The 24,695-nt window shown below is 34.8% G+C and overlaps 1 protein-coding gene across 1 annotated transcript; it reads left to right on the top strand.

Moving 5' to 3' along the window:
- Nucleotides 1-20,796: 20,796 nt before the first annotated feature.
- Nucleotides 20,797-22,509, top strand: LOC144562177 (uncharacterized). The gene has a single exon (XM_078311349.1). It carries the CDS (start codon nucleotides 21,039-21,041, stop codon nucleotides 22,209-22,211), a length of 1,173 nt encoding a protein of 390 aa, XP_078167475.1. The 5' UTR covers nucleotides 20,797-21,038; the 3' UTR covers nucleotides 22,212-22,509.
- Nucleotides 22,510-24,695: the final 2,186 nt, after the last annotated feature.

Here is a 24,695-nt window from a genome sequence, read left to right as displayed (position 1 = left end):
TACGTATATATATATTATTTGATTTAACCACATATTATTTTCATTAATCTGAATTTTAAAAGTTCACAGTGTTACACTCTCTCTCTCAAAATTAATTTCCTTAGTTGCCTTTTATCCCCCCACTAATTACGCTAATAATTTTCATTTATCTCGCATTAATTATATTGTCCTCTAATAACAATCTAGGCTAATAAATATTTATATGTTTATTGATGTTCAGGGAAATATTTATCATTGTTTCTAACAAGTATTTATCATAATGTCTAAGAAATATTTATCATTGTCTCTGAAATGAAGATCCATTGATTTGATTAAACATTACTTACTGACAAGTTCAAAAAAGTATTTATCGTTATTTCTGAGAAATATTTATCCTTGTTTCTAAGAAAAATTAACCATGTAACATTACTTATTGACAAGTTCAAAAACAAAGTATTCATTTTTGTATCATCAAGTATTTATCCATGTAACGTAAAATATTCATCTAATCTAAACGTTTTATTGAAAGCTGCAATTAAAATGTTTAGAAATAAATGTTTATCTGTTTATTGATGTTCAAGAAAGTATTAATCATTGTTTATGACAAGTATTTTATGATTAAGTCTGAGAAGTATTTATTACTGGATGAGAGAATTGTTTATTTAATGGTCCCCAGTTGTGAGAGAATGAAAGAAAAAAAAAAGAAAATTTTATGGGGGATAACTGACAAGTATTTATTACTGGGTGGGGAATTATTTATTTAATGGTCTCAAGTTGTGGAGGGATGATAGAAAATAAAAGGAAATTTTGTGTGTGTGTGTGTAACACCGTGAACTTTTAAAATTCAGATTTAATTAAAATAATAAGTGGTTAAATCAAATAATATATATATACGTATATACGAAATTAGTGACGTGGATGGTGAAAAATAATTATACGATTAATTGTGTTAAGAGAGAGGAGCAATTGGGGTTATATAACTCATTTAAACAATATCGAACAAGTGGAGGGTTTATTTTGCAAAAATACCACTTACAAGTGGGGGCCCTTGTCATTCCCTCCTCTTCCCCTCCTTCCTTTCCTTTCCTGCCCCCACCCTTTCCTTTTCTTCTTCTTTTCCTTTGTTTCCGCCAAGAGAGAAAGAACGAGAGAGAGAGAGAGTGAGAGAGAGGCATCCCGGTGACCGTATTGCGCGAAAACGGAGATTTAGAAAGAGGAGCTCAAATCTCGCACATCCATCCGTTCCATTGGTAATTCCCCTTCCTATTTCTCTCTCATTTCGTGATTCCTTGTTTTTAGGGTTTCGGTGAAAACCCGTAGAATCGTACCAAATTGATTATTCCGTGCCTTTGTTGTTTATATAGTGTAAATTGACTGATTCCGTGTTCCAAAGTGCAACCAAATTCCAATTTACGGATTTTTCCCAAAAAAATTGATTTGAGGGTTTAAATTGTAAAAGTGCCGGAATTTAATAAATTGACCTATGTATAGATCCTAACGAGCACGGCTAGCTGGATTGACGAGCTTACCGAGTCGCGAGATCGCGGACCCTCTACGTGCCCTACATAACCAGGTGCGGGGGTTCACGGGATCTGTTTTGGGGTTTATTCGTAGAACTAAATAACGGTGCATATTATTATATTTATGTTGATTGCTTGATTTAAATAAATTGTGCATAGCATGTTGAATCTCTGATTGAAAGCATTTGTTGCCGCATTGCATTAATTGTGATATTAGTGAAATTGAATTGTATAACTGTTTTGATTCTCATGTTGGTACGGTTTATCGATTGTTGATCTGTCGTTTTGACTAAGTGAGTGGAACCACAGTATGACTTGGATTGATTGTGTGAAGTGAACAGTGTATCATAGTGGAAAGTCTAGCTAGCTACTAGACTTTCATCCAGGACCCTTATGCGCATCTGGAGAATGGCCCTAGTGAACCCAGTATCGGTTGGGTAAGGGAAGTGCAGTGTAATTTTAGGTAGAACTGTGGTTCAGTGGTTCAGTGATTCAGTGAAAGTGTCGGTGATTCTTTTACAGAAAATTTATATTCTGTTGCATATTCGCGGAATATGCCCGTGCATATTTTAAGTGATGAATTGATGAAATTGTATGACTTGAAACCAGAAATTAGAACTGTTAAGCCGGAGGTGATCGATAGTTGATATCTGTACCTCATAACCAGACGTATATATATTATATCTGTGAAACCAAATCTTTCTGGAAATTCGTTGATTGATGTTGATGAGATGTGAATTGAAATCCGTTTGAATCTATTCCCGGTACATGTGCATTTATTATTGTTGGTGAATAATTAAATAGAAGCTCTATTGCTAGTGTATTTAGTTCTGGTGATGGATTTCTCACAAATCCAGTAGCCCTTTAAATTCCGCACTGAGAAACGGATGACAGGTTTTCTCACCCCCTCCCCTCGGGGAATTTTTCCCTTTAAACTGATATGTGCAGGTAAACGCGAGTGAAGTGGGACTCGGGCTCGACGCGTGAGTTTAGGCCGAGCTAATAGGTTATGCCAAACCCTTTTATGTCCATTTTGAATGTGTAGTTGAACCCGTAGTCGGTTATTTTGATGAATAGGTTGTTATCGAACCGTATTATGTTCTAAAACCCTAACGGTATGTTTTAAATGGTTGTTATGATTTAAATGTTGAAATTGCATTTTAAATGTCATTAAAATTGCTAGTGGATGGGGAATAATTGTTTAGTTATACGGGGATTTGATCGGGTTTGAAAACGGGGTGAAATTTCACGAAAATGGGCAAAGGAATGAAAATCAGTACCCTTATTGCGGGCCGCAATAACCCTATTGCGGGCCGCAATGAGAGTAGACAGAGGGAAGTTCGCAGGTTAGCAGCCAACCAGGCCATTGCGGGCCGCAATAAATGGAGGCAGAGGCTCCCTTCAGAGGCTGGGAAATTTGGAAATTGTTGCGGGCCGCAATAAATTCATTGCGGGCCGCAATGAATGGAGTCAGAGGCAGTTTGCAGAGGCTGGAAATTTTGGGAAGGGTTGCGGGCCGCAACAGACCTATTGCAGGCCGCAATGGGTTCCCAAAAAAATACTGTTTTGGGTATAACTTAGCCAAATTAAATCGGTTTTGAACCAAACTTGTTATAAATCAAATCATATGATAATTTGACTAATCTGGGCCGTCGGTGCTTCGTAACCTCAGACAACGCTCGCAGGGGGCTGCCGCCCCCCTGCCACCCCCCGCATACTAATAGAATCGGGCCCACACACATAAACATAACGTTTTATATATATATATATAGATCTGCATGAACAGAACCGCATTTTAAAACAAAACTGCGCGACCCCCTGTTCCGGGGTGTGACAGTGTGTGTGTGTGGGGGGGGGGGGGGATAAATGATGGATTGATTTATTCTTTCATAAATAGAGATCATTGCATAGTGATTAATACTTTCTTGAATTCAGCATAAATACTTTAATGCTTCAAATTAAACACTAGCAGTTCATTTATGATTGAGCGCTCCCCCCCCCCCCCCCCCCCCCCAATGATTATTTTTGAAGTTTCTATAGGGATAAATGGGGAGTGGGAGGTGCGGGTCTTCCTATAAGATATGTTATTAACACGACACAATTTAAAATTTCTATTTGATAGACAAAATTGCCCTCTACAATCAATTACTTCTGTTGCTTCCTTAATTTGAAAACCTTTTAATACTAATATATTTCTAATGTACTTTCGTAATTTGTCTATCTTCTTCATAGAGGAAAAAAAAATACAATATATTGGAGGTTTCAATGATTCTATTGTTATTTAATATTTATCAAGCTATTAGAAGGTTCTTTTTTGGTTTTCTACTATTTTCTTTTAAAACAAATTGATTTTTATGGATCACCTTTTATTATCTAAATTGAAATCTTGTTTATCTAAAGAGAAAAAAAAAACACATATACTCCCTTTCCACCGTCCCATGAAATTTTTCCATCCTCTTCCCATCCAAAAATAATAATAAAATTAAAAACTTGTCTATATATCTCTTTTCTCAACGAGAAGGGTTCAAATACCTCCATTTTTAAAAATGTTAATAACTCAAAATTTAAATCGTAAACTTTAAAATAAAACCGTTAGATGTGATCTTTCTTATTTTATTTTATCTATGTGCTCAAATTTTTTTTTATCATATTTCGGCTTTCTTTTAATGTGAATCAATAAGTTGAAAAATCAACGTCTAGAAATTATCCACATTAGTAGGTTTTTACAAGCTCTTGATGACAACCAAAGTAAAGTTGAAATGTCATAATTTTTTACACGTGCATAAATAAAATGATGTAGATCATATCCAATGATTTTATTTTGACTTCTAAATTTTAAATTTTGAGTTATTAAAGTTTTTAAAAATGGAGGCATTTGAACCCTCCTCTTTCTGAACAGCAAAATATTTTTTTGATAATTAATAAATTTAATTATAACACAAATATTCAAAATATTACAACATAGAGCATGGAATCTTCATTTAAAAGATATATTACAAACGTTTTTCATTTTGAAAAAGCCTTTTTCTAACATGTTTTTTCTTGATTTCTTCATTTAAATGTGCTTTATTATCTACAACAAATATAGTGATGAATATATTCAATGAAAAATAATTGAAAAGATCATGTCTGAAAAAAGTATTGTTGGTGAAATTTATACATGTTAGTATCCACAGATTTATATCCAACAAATAACATCTTACCAATTTTTTTTCTTTAAGTAGATATTTGTGGAGTTGGCTAAAATAAACAAATATAATGATAGATTTTCAATAATATATTAAAATATTTCATTTTTGTAATATATTGAAAAATCTTAAAAATATGATGAAATATATAAATAATGAATATGATCAAATATTTCTTTAATTTATTAATTTAACTTTTAAAGAAATAAATATATATAATAATGTATGAGAGTGAAGGAATATTATTATTTTCTAAGAAACTTTTAAGGAAAAAAAAAACCTATAATGGTGAATGAGAGATACAGTTTTTTAAGAAAATAGTTAATAAAGAATAAATTTGTATATATATTAAAATATTTAGATAGTATTGTGTTAATTAAAAAATTAGTAGTGTTAATATCATGAGCCAATTTTTCACTGCCAAAAGATACCAAATTGACGCCTAGTTGTGGCATGATAATGTTCAAACTATTATTGGAAAACATTGTTGAATGCTTAAAAATAAAATAAAATAAAATTTTATATCTTTTTTCTGAAATGCATTTATTTTGTGAATCCAATTCTAACAGCAAAATTTCTAGAGGGTGTAAAAGTTCTGGACAAACAGCCCTACTTTCTGGATTTTTTTTTATAAACCATAATTAGAAAAAAGATTTTTATGAAATTAACATGATTACTTTTTTATTTTTTTACAAAAACCACAAGAATCGAAATGCCATCTCGATTCCAAAAAAATTTTTTATTATTTTTTTTTGGAATCAAAATCGCAATTCGGTCTCAGGTATTTTTACATTTTTTCAATGTATTTTTTTCTCGAAATCAGTGGAAACGGCTGAGACCGAAATAACAATTCGGTTTTATGGCATCTCGGTTCTTATGATTTTTGTTAAAAAAAAAAAATACAAGTTGGTTTGATAAAATATATTTTTTTATTCATGGTTTCTAAAAAAAAAAATTCTACTTTCTGAATTCAATGACAGGAAGTATTGTACGGGTATTATACAAAAAAATCAGGGGCATTCTGGGAAACATAGTTTGAATTTTTCTCCAGCTGCGGCAACAGCCGGGAGACAGCTAAAGTGATGGGCGGCGGGCCTCGTCGGACGAGTTGTCTTTCTCCTCCATCAGCCACGTGTCCAAAATATCAATAAGTTATCTTGACAGCTGATGATCACGTGGGGCGTAGATCTTATTCCGGTTCTCTACCGTTGAAGCGACGAACGAAAGTGATGGACGGCCCTGATCTTTTGGAGAAAAGATAGGGGAGACCAGTCCTTGCCTTTGGAGTTTGGACGGTCACGTGCTTAGGAGTTAGTGTCGTACTGCTTAGAACCCTCAATTCCTCTTCCAAATGGATATTTCCAGTGAAAGAGAGCGGTCAAAATTTGGGAGAGCGGGAAACGGTCAAAATTTTGGGAATGGCGGGCTGGATAAAAAAGGGCCGTTAGTGGAACAGTAACAGATGTTTATACTTGAGCCAATGGAAAAAAAAGGGACGTTACGTGTTGTTGTAGTGATAAAAACAGTAATTAAAAAAATTGAACGGTTGTACGTTGGATGAGTGTTACCTAATAATCATGCATTTATTTAATGGGACAAGTTTTTGGATATGGTATGGATAAGAGCAAGTTTTCTTAACAAAATATAAGCGCTTTAATGTGTGTGATCATTGTTCGGTTTATGGACGGTTCAAAAAAAAAGGCAAAAAGGGTCAATAAATAGGTAGTTACGAAAATTATGTATCTTTTATTTTTTTTATTAGAAAGGCCATACCAGCCCATTTATTACTGAGTAATTAAATACAACTGTTATAAAATTGTGTATCCTTTAGGAAGTGCATCAATTTAAATACTAAAATGAATTGCGTCCATTAAAATATTGAGATCCGTGACACTCGGAAATAAAATTAACATTGATTCGTCCTTTTATTAAATTGTCTTTTAATTCAATCATGATTGCATATATTTATATATGTAGTCATTGTCGTTGAAAAATAAACTAATTAAATGAATGTAGAGAGGCTTTTAACATTAGTTCAGTAGAGGCACCGATCGAATGCATCTTCAATTCTCTTTTATTCTGATTCGATCAAATGATTCAAGATTGAGAGCACCTCTCGAAATTGTGTATCACCTAAATATTCTCACAGCGCAAAGAATAAAATCCAGTGAAGAGGAGAAGATATACTGGAAGTGTGGAAAAGATCACGAGAAGAAAAGAGGGAGACTGACACCTCAGCAACTAATTTGATGGAATTGCTACACTAAACCGAATCAGATAGTTGATAGACTTGTTTTAACAAAATAGATTAAAGGCTTATTTGAACTAATGATCATAGTTCAGGAGTAGAAATAAGTTTTCAAACAACAAATATAGTAATATATTTCTTTGTAACTTAAATTGATAATATATTCTGTCAGTACAACTGAGAAATATCACCATGAAATATCCGAATTAATAACATTCGTTTGTGGATAGTAATATATGTCACTTCTCTCTCAAAATTCCACCAAAAAATACTCAAATTTACTAATGTCCTCATTCACCACTTCTTATTTTAAATTTGAAAATTTCAATTGCTAATTCATTAATTGTTGTGTCTGCACCCTCTCGCTACATCTCCACATTGTGCCCATATCACCCCGTGCAACGCCACTCCTGGCTTACCCCTCTTTACGTTATTTACTTGAATCCTGTGCCTTTGTATTTTCTGGCACATTCGACATTTTGTTTCTTGATTTATAAATGAGGAGGGATCGGATGATACTCTTTTTTGGTGACATCGAATAATATCGTGTATTTTCAAAGTTTTCAAAGTCCAAACAGTCAATCCAAACCGTTCAACTTCATGGATATGTTAAAATGTGCTTGCAGATCAAATTTTATATTTTTCCGAATTTTTTTACTATTTATTATGTATTTAACAAAATCGCTATATTCAGACCGTTGAATTTTTGTACTCATCTTAATAAATAGTAAAAAAATTCAGAAAAATATAAAATTTGATCTGCAAGCACATTTTAGCATATCCATCAAGTTGAACGGTTTGGATAGACTGTTTGGACTTTGAAAATGCACGATGTCATCCGATGTCACCAAAAAAGGACGTCATCCGATCTCTCCTCTATTTTATGAGGAGGGTTCAAATGCCTCCATTTTTTGTGCCTCCATCATGCCTCTATTTTTAAAAACTTAAATAACTCAAAGTTTAAAACTTAAATGTCAAAATAAAACCATTAAATGTAATATATGTTATTTTCTCTATGTGCCCATAAAAAATTATCACATTTTGATTTTGCTTTTATATGAATCAATAAGTTGAAAAATCAATGTCTAAAAATTATCCACATTTGTATACATTTTTCCAAGCTCAAGATGACAATCAAAACAAAGTTGAAATGCCATAATTTTTTACATGTGCATAGATAAAATGATATAGTTCATATCAAACGGTTTTATTTTTAATTTTAAGATTTAAATTTTGAGTTATTAAAGTTTTTAAAAATGGAGGCATGATGGAGGCATTTGAACCCTCCTCTTATAAATATGTACCTCAATTTTGTGGTTGAATACTTTAATATTTAAATTGATTTGTTGAAGTGACAAATTTTTATTCACTTTAATTGATTTTGTTTTTCTTCAGCTATTTATGTTTGCTCTTTTTTTTTTCTCAACTTCGTTGTTATGTTGGTTTTTCTGTAAATTAGCTAATTGTGGTGCCTTATTTATTTCATAAATAAAGAAAGAGGTGCTTATAGAAGGAAATCTAAGTTCTAAATGATACATGTGGTACTCTCCATTTAATATATTTTGTTATTTAAATGGAGAAATTTTTGAAATGAAGCAAATATAGAAGACATTTTTTTTATGCTCAAACATGGTATTAACTCATTATTCTCTCAAATATAGAAAATAAACAGAGAAATTTCTGAAACGAGGTCTCAAAATACATCCACTTCTCAACTGTCAAAGAGAATCAAAATTTGTCCAAAAAAGTACCATGACAATCCTACAGTTCGACCAAAGATCACTGAGAGTATCCACCTAACGAGTTGTTGAAGTTAGAAGATAATATTTACAAAAAGATCTTTCTCAACCAAAATATGTAGATTTTAAACAAATCAAAATGAGTGGTTTGATGCACAAATCAAAATGAGTGGTTAGATTTTAAGGAGTTTGATAGTTGGTTGAGTGGAAAATATGAAATCAGGATCGGTTATATACGCATATTAGTATCGGAATACAACCGATTCTGATGAAGGTGATACTGATAACTATCAGGATCGGATCAGTTGTTTGAAACAACTGATCCTGATATTATATTGGATCTAAAAAAATATATTTTTTATTTGGCGAGCTTCCATATATATTTGCTGGCCAGCATAAAATATTTTTTTTTATTTACCATTGATTTATTGGAGCTCAAAACCAATTAAGAACACAAAATAAAATTCATGAAACATAAAAAGAAGTACAATAGTTGAAGAAATTTGGTGCAATAGCAAAATAAAATTCAGCCATATGTATGACACTCCCTCTTTTATCATCTCCACCAGTGCAAACTTCAAAATATGAACAAATATTTATATCATTAATTGCTTGCTTGTGCATCTTCGATACATGTATTATTTAAATTGAAAGACAAGGAAAACCTAGCTAGCATACCTTAAAGTGCACCTCTTCACCGCCAATAGAATAATCTCAAAGGGCATAAGCCGTGGCATCATCCTTCATCTCATTCCATGAACTTGGAAGAGATGGATGGCACATCCTTGTCAGTTTTTGTCTTCTTCGCCTTTTTTTGACATGATCGAGAGAGAGAGACGGACGAGTTGAGAGGTGAGTTTGATTTTTGCTAAGTTGAAAATGAGAGGCGCGAAATAAAAATAAGAACCCTAAAAGAGGGAGAGACAGAGACAGAGAGAGACGGAGGAGTTGAGAGGCGGGTTTGATTTTCGCTAAGTTGAAAATGAGAGACGTGGAATGAAAATAAGAACCCTAGGGAGTTATCAAGATATCAATTTAATTTTTTGTTTTGCTAATTTCATAAAATTATATAATATGTGGTATAAATTAATATTTTTTTATACTATCAGGATCAGTTGTTTGAAACAACCAATCCTAATTAATGAATTATTAGGATCGGTTGTTTGTAAAAACCAATCCTGATAGTATCTGGATCGGTTCTAACAAACAACCGATCCTAATAGTTAATTTATTAGGATCGGTTGTTTATAAAAACCGATATGAATAGTTTTTAGGATCGATTTTTTTAAGAAAACCGATCTAGATAGTTATTAGGATCAATTGTTTCATATAGGCCAATCCTGATTCTAGTTTTTTCACTAGTTAATACAATGAATATGATGGAGAAGTATATTGTTTGTATAGCTATTTGTTTAATGAGAATAAACAAGGTGGTGATAAATTTATAACCGAGGGGTTTAAAAGTTGGAATAAGAAGGATAGATTACTTAGACATATTGATGGGCTCAATATTTTCCATAACCAAGCAATGAAGAGCGTGATGCTTTGAAAAATAAGAAACTATCAATTCATACCTTGCTTACTAAACAAACTGAGTAATCGAAACGTGGCTATCGTTTACGAATGAAAGCGTCAATCACTACGACAAGGTTACTGCTCCATCAATGAGTACCTTTCCGAGAACATGATGTATCTGAAAATTTTCATAACAAGAGAACCTTTATTGAAAGTTTAAAGCCAATGAAGACATGAGTAGGGTGATAATGAAAAATGCTATCAAAAACTTGAAAATGTCTAGAAACCCAAAAGGATATCGCTAATGCCTTAGCTAAAGAAGCCGATTTTTTTAAAAATACCCAAAACAAAAAATAAATTATTAAAAATAACCAGGTTTTGGACAAAATTTTAAAAATGCCCAAACCGCCTCAAAATTCGGCGGTCCGGAATTTTAATTCCTCACCGCCCCAAAATTCGGCGGTCCGGGCCTATATATACCCCCACAGGGGCGGAACCAGGGGGGTGCAAGGGCGGGCCAGGCACCCCCCAACTGAGGTGGAAGTGCTTAATGGGGTGGTTATTTTTATGTGGTTTTTTACAGATGCATACCGATTGGCACCCCCATGCAGCTGTTCTTTCGTCTTTCGGCAACTCGCCCCCCCCCCCCCCAAGTTCAAGTCCTGGTTCCGCCCCTGTACCCCCAAATAACTGTTTCTCTCTCCTCACAATTCATTTTCTCAAAATCTCACTCTCTCTCCTCCCCACCCGAATTTCTCCTCTCTTTTCTCCTCTCTTCTTCTCTCTTCTTCCAATTTGCAAGTAAGTCCCTATATTTTTTTGAAATTTCATTTGTAGTGTAAAAAAGTTGTAGATTAGTCCAATTATGTTAGTAAGGTACCAAAATTAGTATTTTTTTTTTTAGTTAGTTGAGTTAGTGCTAATTAGTTATAATTAGGATTAAATAATTACGGTACCAATTTAGTGGTAATTAGTATCAATGTAGGTACCACAATATTTATAATTAGTGATAATTATGGTACCAAAGTTAGTTTTAATTTTAACTTGAATTATTTAGTCCAAAATTTAATCGTAATTAGTGCTAATTAGTTATAATTAGGATTAATTAATTACGGTACCAATTTAGTGGTTATTAGTGTCAATGTAGGTACTAAAATATTTGTAATTAGTGATAATTATGGTACCAAAGTTAGTTTTAATTTTATTTTGGATTATTTAGTCCAAAATTTAACCTTAATTAGTGCTAATTAGTTATAATTAGGGTTAATTAATTACGGTACCAATTTAGTGGTTATTAGTGTCAATGTAGGTACTAAAATATTTGTAATTAGTGATAATTATGGTACCAAAGTTAGTTTTAATTTTATTTTGGATTATTTAGTCCAAGCTATGATCGTAATTAGTGTTAATTAGTGGTAATTAGTGTTAATTAGTTATAATTAGGATTAATTAATTACGGTACCAATTTAGTGGTAATTAGTAATAATGTAGGTACAAAATTAGTTATAATTAGTGATAGTTGAGTATATTTGAGTATATTTTAGCATATTTGAGTATATTTTTGTCGTAATTAATGTATTTTAGCATATTTTACCGTGATAAGCGTATTTTAGCATATTTTAGTATATCTTGTCCGAATAACATGTTTTTTTAGTATATTTTGCCCAAAGAATAATTTTTTTTTCATATTAACGTAATTTAACCAATTGTAGGATGTCTAATTTTTTTCCAAATGTAGGATGGCTAGGGGACGACCTAGGAGACCACCACCACCCGACCATACTGATGATCCCATTTCCGTGGACAGCACGGAGCATTTTAGTCCATTATTATGGATACCTCATAGTGAGCATCGAGTCTCACTGACATCCCTAGAGGTACTTGATTACTTTTTCCTTTCTTTTTTTTAAAGTTTAAATTTTTGCTAATTGCTCATTTTTTTAGGTTTTTATGTTGTTTTCTTTTTTTTTCAACACAGAGTCAGGACCCCCTAGAATGTAAGAATCGGGCATATGGCATGCAGTACTACTCTTTGATGGACCCGTATCTACGAAATTTGGGATTGTACCATTTGGTCGATATTTTGGAGACGGAGAGCAAGGCTTCCAATGCATCCCTCATCCAGGCACTAGTGGAGCGATGGCGCCCCGAGACGCACACGTTCCACTTCCAGTTTGGAGAGATGACAGTGACTCTCCAGGATGTGAGTGTCTTTTGGGGTTTGCCCATCCAGGGCGTGCCCGTCGGTGGCATATCAGACTCCACTGATGATAACACGATTAATGCCACCCTCGCAGAGCTGTTGGGAGCGGAGCCAGTTATACACGATAATGGCGGGAAGTCGAGGTTTCATGTGAAGAAGACGGCACTGCGAGCTCTATTTGCCAATCGAGGTCTGCATTGGGGATCCACGGAGCAGGACATTGAGAGGTACTCATATAAACCATTATATATATTTATTTTGTACTATATTTCATACTAAAAAATGAGGTGCTCTGTAATTTCGACATTATAGATACACACGGGCTTTCGTGATGGATCTATTTGGTACTGTCATGTTCGCTGATTCGAGCAGTGATTCCATCCCGATTATGTATCTGGAGCTGTTGCGAGACCTTGGGACGTCAAGAAGGTACAACTGGGGTGGGGCTGTCCTAGCACATCTTTACTCCAACTTGTGCCGTGCTTGCAAAGTCAGTATGTTATTGCTGTGTTATTTTGATTATTTAACTTGTCCTGTAATTATTTTCTTATTTTAATTATTTAACTTTTTCCCGACGGCTAATATTCTTCAAAATACAGCCTAAAAGTAAGCAGATTTATGGACCGACACTTCTACTGCAGCATTGGTCATGGTCACGTATACCAGTGGCTGTTCCCGTGCCGAATGAGCCCGATGATGCATATCGCCCGGCATTTGGCAAGAAATGGTACGGAGATCACCGCTATGTTAACCAGCCTCACGGAAAGACAGTAGGTATCAGGCTAGTCCGAGGTCAGTTGCAGAGTTTGGGTGACACGCAGGTGAGCTGGACTCCGTACAGTGAGTTATACGATGAGGGGAGGCTGCCGCAGATTGTATCGGATGATGAGGAGATGTGGCTCTACAGGGGTTCGTTGGTTTGCTTCTGGATAGTGGAGCACCACTATCCAGACCGGGTGCTCCGTCAGTTTGGACTTCCTCCACTCATCCCCGCAGATCCAGACATCCCGAGATCTATCATCATGGGACTACACGGGTACGTACAAGTTATGTTTTTCTTGCATTTTGTACTTAATATTAGTTGTTGTCTTTAAATTGAATATAACATAATAATTACAGGATGACCCACGGTAATCATAACAATAGAGATTGGAGTACGTATTACCTGGACCACTACGCAGGATGAGAGCTTGACTTTCATCCTTGCAGATTTTGTTCCAGAGTATCAGTTGGACACAGCCGCCTCCCCGACACCGCGTCAGCCGTATCCAGAGAGGTCTCATGATTGGGAGGCCTCTGGTAGCGGGACTCAGCCTGACTACGGTTCCCAGCTTGCGGTATCCTTGTTCCATACCCCCCCGCCACCGCCAGCTACCCACACCGCCGATGATCCATGGGGTACAGCACTCACGATGAGCAGAGAGGCTGAGCCCGAGGAGGAGATCACACCAGCTCGTGTGGCGCAGGAAGGAGAAGTACAGTGGAATGACTGGCATCAGGCTCGGGTTTTCACCAGAGAGAACAGGGGCCAACCAGCTGACCGATATACGCCTTCGCAGTATCGTTGAGCGCTTAGTTTTGTTTTGTTTTGTTTCTAGTTAGTTTTATTATGTTTTAGAGCTCGTGGTTTTTGTTTTATAGTTTTATTATTTAGTGTTTTATATTTTATTATGTTTTATGTTTGTAGTTAGCTTATTATGTTTTATGTTTTAGTTTTTAGTTAGCTTATTATGTTTTATGATTTATCGGGCTTATTATGTTTTATGTTTTATTTTGTTTTATTATGTTTTATTATGTTTTAGTTTTAGTTTTGGGTTGAACTATGTTTTATGATAGTATTCGTACAATAAAAAAATATTAAACAATTTTAGAAAAAAAAAACACTAAAAAAATAAGAACAAAAAAACACTTCAAAATAAGATGTTTTGCTAAGGAAACCAGAGGTGCAAAGTTGGACCCCGGATAAAACATTCATCAGTTGGGGCTATTTTTGCGAGCTTATATCTCACGTTCTGTTTAGAGATTCTGCATGAAACTTGGCAGTGCTGTTCTCACGATTGGTGTCTCAAAAAAACATCAGAATTTTCAAAAAAATCGTTTGGTTTATCAAAAATTCAGTTTAAAATTTTCGTTTGGTGTCTCAAAAACATCGTTTGGTGCCGCAATATTTGAGACCCGATATCTCACGACCTGTTCGGAGATTTTGTATGAAACTTTACAGTCCTGTTCTACCATGTCAAGACTGCATGTCGGTCAATTTTCATGATTTTTGAAGGTGGTTTGTTATGTTAACCAGAGGTGCAAAATTGGGCTGAGAATGAAATATTCAGCAGTTCGGGCAATATTTGAGAGCCGATATCTCACGACCTGTTTAGAGATTTTGTATGAAACTTCACAGTCCTGTTCTACCATGTCAAGAATGCATGTCGATCAATTTTCACGATTTTTCAAGGTCGTTTGCTATGTTAACCAGAGGTGCAAAATTGGGCTGAGAATGAAATATTCAGCAGTTCGGGCAATATTTGTTAGCCGATATCTCATGACCTGTTCGGAGATTTTGTATGAAACTTCACAGTTTTGTTCTACCATCTCAAGACTGCATGTCGATAAATTTTCACGATTTTTCAAGGTCGTTTGCTATGTTAATCAGAGGTGCAAAATTGAGTTTCCTAAAAACAAAACAAAAAAAATAAAAAAATAATTAAATTCTCGGACCGCCGAATTTTGAGGCGGTTAGGAATAAAAATTCCGGACCGCCGAATTTATTGGCGGTTTGGGCATTTTTAAATTTTTTTTAAAAACCTGGTTATTATTAATAATTTAATTTTTCTTTGGGGTATTTTTAAAAAAATCGGCTAAAGAAGTATTAAAAGCCATAACCAATAATGTTGGTATTTCAATGAATCAATCTTGTGTTGTTTTAGATAAAGGGCAAATGGTGGTTTTAGTCTTGGAGTGATTTAATAAAATTATGAATATCTCACACTAGTGCTTCATCTCTTAAAGAAGCAATTTGTACTTTGCTTTCTTGTCTCAATTTAAGTTTGTCAAGAGTATGAGGGAAAGGCTTTGACGGTGCAAGTAACACACGTGGCTCGTTTAATGGTTTGAAAACTTTGATCTTGAGAGAAAATCCTTCAGCACATTACATTCATTGTTTTGCCCATTAACGTCCATTGGTTCTTGTTTATGTAGTAAGATGTGATGATGATGATAATTGAGTTTTTCTGACTCAATCCTACAATATTCTTAGAGGTTTAGTAAAGCGATATGATTTGTTTCGAGAAAGCAAGCTATGAAGATTTTTTAATAATTAAGTCGCGACAATATTGTAATTGAAAAATGGTTGAATCAAGAGCTCGGTGTTAGAAGACCGGGTGACACTCATTGGGGCTCTCATTACGGGAGCATTTTGAACTTAATTGCTACTTTCTCATGTGCCATTGAGGTGCTTTAAATTTTGGAGAAAACATACCATAGTAAGAGCAAAAGATTGAAGCAAATCGACTTGTAAAATTCTTGCAATATTTTAACTTTGTTTTCCTCTTGCACTTGATAAAAAAAGTGCGAGGGATACAATTAAGCTTTCATTCAATATTTTGACTTTGTTTTCTTCTTGCACTTGATGAAAAAAGTGTGAGGGATAATAATTAAGTTTTCTTTAGTACTATAAGAAAAATATTGAGACATTGAAATGCGATGTCTCTTGTTCAAGTCGCAAATGACCGCTTGTAAGCATTGATAAATGATGATAGGACATGTTTATTAGATGAGGTGTCCCCATTTTGAATGAAAGAAATCAACATACTTAACATGGATTATAGATTTATTCTTCAAGGTACATCAACATATCAGGCTTCTCATATTACTCATCTTCATTGGTACCAAGTACATATATTTTGAGTCATTATAGGTACACAATTACAATAGCTCAATAATAGATTGATGAGATAAATTTATAATTTATTCTCTGTGTGGCTTGTGTGAATTCAAGAGATTTATTTCAAGCTTTTGATTAAAAAAAGTAGGGGAAGTTGGTTTTATTCTATTATGGAGTATTATTTAGTGTTGGTCTTTTAGCTATTTTCAATCAGTTAGAGAATTTCATTATTGATATGCGCATAATTAAAAAATTCTCAAATTTGAATGATTTATGGTACAAACCAACAATCATATAATACATCGATCCTCATGTTTATCTTCAGCTAAAGTTGGAATAGATTTTATTGGGGAAACTTCTGTAAAGAGAGTATTTTTCGCAATGAAATTCGTCAAAGACAATCCACTGAATAATATGTGTGATTAATGGATGTATGATTTCTTAATAACATATGCTAAGAAATGAATATTTGAGGGAGTCATTGATGGTGCCATCTTACGTTATTTTTAGAAAATGAGAACTCGAAAATATAAATGAGCAATAAGAAATATGAAATTTGAAGTGTTAAAAAGTATTTTGAACCATTTTGTTGTTTATTAATAGATTTTTTCTCTTTTTTTTTTTTATGATGGAACACTATTAGACTATTGAAGTTCTTCTTGTTCAAGATTGTAAATGTTAAAATTATTCTTATAAAATTTTGTTAAGGAATGAACATAATTAATGTTATTCATAACATTGCTATACGATCTTGTTACATAAATTGGTTACATTACATTTATGTTAATTGGTTGACTATAATGTGTAGCTAGAACACCACTTATAGTTTGTGGTGATAAAATATTTTACACCATTACCAATTTAACATAGATTCTCGATAAAGGTCATACCAACTAAACAAGAAACAAGAAGGTTATTTAATATTTTTTATGGTGTGTAATATTTCATATGATATGAAATAAAATACATGTGATAAGAATATTGAAATAAAATGTTGCATGTCATAACAGCTTAGTGTAAATTAAAATAGATATGTGAAGAATATATTATTTGATGAAATGTAATGTATCATAACATAATATTATGTCATATAAATATAATAATGTACATCACACTATTATTGTAATATGAATATTAATTAATTTAGAATTGAATATATAATTGAGAGGCACACCATGAGACAATTGGTTATGGTGTGATTGGCCACACAAAGATGACATGAGATTGCATATGAAAAAGAGGAGGAAAATTTTGGTCTTATTCTCTCCAAAATTACCATAACTTTTTTTCAATAAAAGGAGCACGTCACATGTGACTCACACACACTTTTTACACTCCCTCTTATCTTCTTTGTGGCCAAAATTACCACAAAGACACCAAAAATTCTGTCATCTCTCTCTTGTGTTAATTCTAGATTAACTTAGTTGGGTTGGCAAATTAATTGAGAAATTAATTTTGGAGGCTAACAAGGGGTTACTAGCTTTACACTAAGCATAGATTAGTGGATCTCTAACAAGATCTAGAACTAATCATTGTTTAGTTCAAGGTGAACACTTAGAGGCAACAGTGTGAAGGTTTTCAAAAGATTTACAGAAAATCGACTTTCTCTAACCATTAAATTGACATTTAACATGAGGTATGAGATCTAAATATTGAATCTTGATTTAAATATATTGAATAAATGTAGATCATTATTTTTAGTCTTGTATGCAAAATGTATGAATAAATATTTGATAAGAGTTAGAATAAAAGAGACGTTTCGTTTTAGATGATTAAGAGGGATGGAATTTTTTGTTTTTCATCCATCTAACCGTCATGAAATCCCTACAAGCAGTTGGGGCATAAATAGGTAAGCCAAGAGATATAATTAAGATCTCACATCTTTTCTCATATGGCAATAAATTTTATATAAAAGAAATTAATTAATTGGTGTGTAATATGGAAGGTCAAGAAAAAAGGAAAGGCACCAGAATTTGAAGCAAATTTGATTAAATTTGGAATGTTGAAAATTATGGAAAGAGAGAATGAATCAAAAGGAGTAAGAAATTAGTCTTAAAAGGAGCCAGCCTGCTGCTAGTAACCTTTACAATGGTTAGTGAACCGTTGCAACAATGTGGAAAATTGTCAGAATAATAATAAATGACATTTAGCGCTTTAGACAGGAAACAATAATTAACTGCCGTTACAATGGTTTTTGTAACGGTTGTCTTTGGCAAATTCTGTGATTTTTGGAGTGAGTTTTGATTTAAACCGTTGTGCAATGGTTAAGGAACCGTTGCAACGGTTAGTGATAAAATAATGTTCTTGCATAGTTTTTAAAGATGTATTGATCCTAATTGATTGCTATGCTCCAATGGTTAAGGAATCGTTGCAATAGTTAGTGATAAAATAATGTTCTTGCATAGTTTTTAAAGATGTATTGATCCTAATTGATTGCTATCCTCCTATACATTATTGTTGCAATGTAATTTTAGCCTTTTAGGGATAACATTCCCAATTTAAATCGAAGTTCATTGTATTGTTGAGCACTTAAAGGTTTAGTGAATATGTCGGCTATTTGATTTTTTTTGTCAACCTAAATAAGTTCAACATCTCATTTTTCCATGTGATCCATAATAAAATGATGTCTTATTTCTATGTATTTAGTTTTGGATTGAAGCACTAGATCTTGGATATTTTAATGGTATTCGTGTTGTAACACATGATAGGCACTTTACGAAAATTGAATTCATAGTCTTTTATGGTTTGAATCATCTATATAGTTGTGTGCAACAATTGCCGGCCGGGATATACTCGGATTCCGTGGTGGAGAGCATGACCGAGGTTTGCTTACGACTTGACCAAGAAATAAGGGAACCACAAAGGAACTGACATGTATCACTCGTGCTCTTTCGATCGACACGATCTTTGGCAAAGTCGGCGTCAGTGTATCCTATAAGATCTAGTGTCGTTTGTTTACCATACCATAGACCTAGAATTAATGTACCTTTTACATATTTTAAGATTCGTTTGACGACTTTGTAAAGTGATTCTTTGGAGTTGGGTTGAAACCTAGAACATAAACATACCGCATGCATGATAGCGGGCCTACTAGCCGTTAAATAAAGTAAACTACTAATCATACCTCGGTATTTTAGTGATATTCACGAATTTTCTGCTTGTATCCAAATCAAGATTAGCAGAGGTGGCCACAGGCATGAGACTTGTTTTGCTATCCGGCATGTCAAACTTCTTAATCAACTCTTTTTCATACTTGGTTTGACTTACAAATGTATATTCTCCTTATTGCTTGATTTGCAATACCGAAAAGAACTTGAGTTCACCCATCTTGCTCATCTCAAATTCACTATGCATTAAATTTGAAAATTCCTCATTAAGTGTCGCATTAGTTGAACAAAAAATAAATCATTTACATAGATTTGAATAATTCAGATTGTCTTCCCTTTCTTTTTGGTGAACAATGTAGTGTCATTTTTGCCTCTATTAAATCCATTATCAATTATAAATGCACCAAGTCTATCATACTATTCTATGAGCTTGTTTAAGACCATGTAGGACTTTGGTAAGTTTATAAATATGATTTGGACAATTTGGGTCAACAAAGTCGGGTGGTTGTTGTACATAAACCTCCTCATCTAGATATCATTTCAAGAATACACTTTTAACATTAATTTGGTATAAGATAAAGTCTTTGTGAGCGACATATGCCAAAAACATTTGAATGAATTCTAAACGAGCTACGGGTGCAAATGTTTCATCAAAGTCTATACCCTCTTGTTGTGTGTATCCTTGTGCTACCAATCTAGCTTTATTTCTAACCACATTACCATTTTCATCTCGTTTATTTTTAAAGATCCATTTGGTATCTATTATCATGTGATCTTTTAGTTTTGGTACTAAGTCCCAAACCTTATTATGTACAAATTGAGCAAGTTCCTCTTGCATGGCACAAATCCAATATTCTTCATTATTTGCTTCTTTAAAGTTTCTTAGTTCTACTAGAGACACAAATGCACAACGAGCAATCATTTTGTGTACAATTAATGTTTTGATATATTTTTTACTGTCTTTCAAGTAGATTTATTACATAGAGGTTTCGCGGCGTGGGATTATTGTCTTGACATTTCTCATTTATAACATTGAATTGAACATTAAGAAAAATATCGAAATAAATGTTTGTTATAAAATTGAATATTTTTCATTTTCTATTTTTAGATGAAAATATTAAGATCTCTAAAAAAAAGTTACTGTAGCTGACCGCTCTAACGCTGGGCGGTTTCGTGTAAAATAAATAAATAAGCTTACTGCTCAAATGTTGAGCGATTTGGTAAAACAAGCTCAAACGCTAGACAGTTAGAGTATTTTTAAAATTTGTTCAACTTAGGTATATTTACTATTTTTTGTTTGTTTGAGGGTATTAATAAAAATCACAGCTGGGAATAGAAACTATGCTTTTTTAAAAGGTGTGTTTCCCATTGAGGGAAGGCACCCTTGAGACAAAACATACGGCATATCCATTCTGGTCCCATAAAACTGGAGAGCAAACTGATCAAGTCCTTACCTGTGATATTTCTCCAGTTCTAGTTAAACAAGAGAGGAGAGTAAATAAAACAAAGCTATCTTCATTTATATATAACGATCCGTTGTACTCTGGATAGTCCCATTCGTTCTTCTGCCCCCCTCACACACTCTTATCCTTCGCTGTATTCGCAAAATAGCCTCCAAATCGCACCACACTCCGACGATCGCCGGAGATTAGTACAGCAATGGCCTCCGCAGTTGCATCTCCGAGCTCCCCACTCTCCCATCCCTGGATGAGCCCACGAATCTCCTTCAGCAGTGACAAAACCGAAATGTCGTCAAATGTGGGCCCTGCCACCACCACACCCCTCTCTCCTCCGATCTCCTCTCTCCCCGCCACGCCACTGTGTCCTTCTCCTGACAAGAACTTCATTGAGTTTGAGTTTCCACTGGATGATGATCCGGCCAAGATGATCTCAGCTGACAAGCTTTTCTCAAACGGTAAGCTTCTCCCTCTCCGGCCACATCGCGCCTCTGTTGACAACTGCGTTGAGATCCGACGACCGGATGCCATTAAATCTCGTCCTTGTCCGGCGATCGCCTTAGAATCCGACCCCTACGTGTTCTCTCCCAAAGCCCCAAGCTGCTCCAGCCGCTGGAGAGAGCTACTTGGTCTGAAAAAGTCTCAAAACAGCCCGAACAAGTCCGATCTTTCTCAGAGGAATCCTTCCTCCCTCTCCAAGAACTCCACATCTCATTCGAACCCTATTCCTACTACTTCCGCAAGATCCTTAAAGTATTTTATCCACAGAAACACCAGATCCGATTCAGCTCTCAGCTTACCATTACTTCACCGGGATTCGGATGCGGATTCTGTTTCAATGTCTGCCCGTTTATCCCTCTCCTCTTCCTCCTCGTCCGAGAGGAACGAGCAGGATATACCCCGTCTTTCTCTAGATTCTGACAAAATCCCGCCACGTGTCAGGATGATTCGGGCTCGTTTGGAAGCAGCTCGGGCGGGGCGAAGCCCAATTAGAAGGTCAAATAACAGCGTGACGCTGGTCCCGCCTGTCAGAGGTGCGTCTGTTGATAGCCCGAGAATGAACTCTAGTGGTAAGATTGTTTTCCAAGGGTTGGAAAGAAGCTCCAGTAGCCCAGGGAGTTTCAATGGCGGTCCCAGACCTGTCCGGCCGAGGAATGGAATGGAGAGATCGTACTCGGCTAACGTGGTTCGGGTTAGCCCGGTCCTTAATGTGCCTGTTTGTTCTCTGCGTGGTTCGACCAAATCCGGTTCTGTTTTTGGTTTGGGGCAGTTGTTCTCTCCCCAGAAGAAGGATCGGGATGGTTCTTTTACCGGTTCAGGCTCTGTTCGACCTGGCTCGTCTCTGGCTCGAACCGCCTCCAGGGCTAGGGACTAGGGTTGAGAAGGTTGTTTCTTCCGGTTAAAGAGATTAGAAAATGGTTGTTTGCTGTTTTGGATAACGGGTCGAGTCGAAATTTTTTTAGGGGAAACAGGTCGAGAATTAACCGAAATTTATTTTAGGCTTTAGAAGGTTTTTAATTTCCTTTTGTTTTCCTATTATTTTTTTTAACCACCAATTGGTTTTGCGGCTGGTGCATCTTTTTTCCGCTCGCAATAGCGTGTAAATATTTTGTTAATGTTTCTGATTTTTGCTTGTTGTTAACTTAATGAGAAGATTAATTTCTTTTATAATTATGAAATTTATGTTGTACCTATCTACTCAGTGTACCTGTGCGTTATTACTTCTAGACCAGTCAAACTGGACATCTCCATTTTGGCATCGATCTGATCACTGTGCGCCATGTGCGCTTAATGCTTAGAAACCCGTGAATCCAAGTCTTGGATTAATTTACTTTTTACATTGTTCAGTACATTTTTTTTCTTTTGTTTTACATTTTAACAATAGTTTGATGTGGATGCCGTTAGAGACGATCATTGCTGTCCACAGTAAACACTGGTTGCTAACGAGAGCTGGGGAGAGAGGGCGCAAGATAGTCTCGTTGGCACTGCAGGGTCTGTGCGTTTTTTGTTTTTTTTTACACCTCAAAAATAAAATAAAAATAATACAGCTCTCCTTTTCAGTAACTGCACTGCTGCTCTTGTCGTTTTCTGCTCCACTTGGGTGGTCTATTCAAAATTCGTGAATTTCTTTGCGCATCGGCCCGTTAAAAATAGCATACATTATTTTAGTTTGAGAAAAAAAATATCAGTCATACTTTTTTAGTTTTGTTCCTTAATTTTGGAATTATTCAAAAAAAAAAAAAAAATACAAACAGTGTGCCCCTACCAGTGGAGCAGAAGTGCAACATACAGTACCATTTGTAAGATGTTTGTCGCAAGTTCCCTACAGAAAACATCTTTTGATTGCATAATTTGACATTATAAATTTTCAGATTTGTACTTCATTCGGTGTTAAAGAATGATTGTGCTAAATTGCAACCAATGTGCATTATGTTCTGTCTGACAAAAACATCAAGGGGGCGATTACGAAAATGCAGTATATCAAAGGGCTTTTCAGAGAAAGTCTGTCTGCTTTTTCCCATTTTTTTAAATTTCAGTCTGGTTTAATACACTCAGAAATCTGGGTTTCTTATCAGAAAAAAAAAAATCAATAAAAAAAGGTACCTGGTGGTCCATTTATTAAACCAATATGAACCGTTGGATGAAGTACGCATGTGATTCCTCCAAGGCTCCAACCTGCTCGGTTGCTTCCTCCTGGTAATTAATAGAGCGTCAGGCCTTGATGTGATGCGCTCTGACGGCTGAGATTTTCCAGTCCAATAAATTAAAACAGTGCCAGGCCATGATGTGATGTCTTCTGACGGCTGAGATCGTCCTGTCCATAAATCACGCCTATCCCTGCAGCCTGCGTGCTTTCTGGGTGGCAAGAAAATGAATCACGCGTAGATCTCTTGAGCTAGTCTTGGTAGAGAAGAGAACTAGCACTGCCAGTCTGCCACCACATAATTATTTCTGTGTAAGGCCTTGCAATCTAAACAATTATATCTGGAGCCAAATTCATTTTCTAGATTTGAAAAGGAGATCCTGGCCGTTCAATTAATCACCCGCTACAGCAAGTATACAGAGAGCATTTTGATTTGTGAAAAATGTTAACGAGGATTATATCCAATATCCATAATCCATCTAATCAGATCACATGACGGTGCTCTGAATCTCTGCCCCTACACAGGGAGGCAAAGATTCTGTAATCTTAATTGAATATTAATCTAGCAATATTAATTAGTTATTAGGGGCATGAAATGTGACAAGATGTGTATAAATAAAGAGCTTATGGTATGTAGGTGTGGGGATAATTATTGAATGGTAGTTTGTCTCGTAGTGACTAATGGAGAGACAAAATAAAACCCAAGTGCTCTAATTAGCTAGCTGTACCATGTATTAGTCTCAGTGCCAGTATGTCCTAGTAAGTTGAGATTGGTTATATATATTTAAATTTTGGAATTTTGTTTCTACTCTTTGGTTAATTTTGTTTAGAGCTGTGTTTGAAAATTGGGTTGGTGGTTTACAGGGTGCATATGAACATATCTAGGTCCTCTAGCCATGTGTTTTTTCTTGCGTGATTATTAAATAATGTCATAATTCTCATGATTAATTCAGATTTAATGACTTGATTGAGGTACTCCAGAGCAAATTAGATCCTTTGATTAGTTAATAAATCTGTATTAGTTTTAACAAAGTTTTGTTGACATGATCCATAATTAATTACCCATCATTTAGCGTTCAAAATTGTTATACTACAATATTGTAGAGTAAGCATCAACCAATCTTCTTCCAAAATCCCGCAAGATTTATTATTCCTTTTTGTACTTGTACTGCGATTTTTATTTTGAGAATTTATATAATATTTTCAAAATAACTT

The sequence above is a fragment of the Carex rostrata genome, chromosome 11 (assembly GCF_964058835.1).
Source record: "Carex rostrata chromosome 11, lpCarRost1.2, whole genome shotgun sequence".
NCBI lineage: Eukaryota > Viridiplantae > Streptophyta > Magnoliopsida > Poales > Cyperaceae > Carex > Carex rostrata.
The sequence above is the reverse complement of the archived record's forward strand: the minus strand, read 5'-3'. Positions and strand labels throughout refer to the sequence as shown.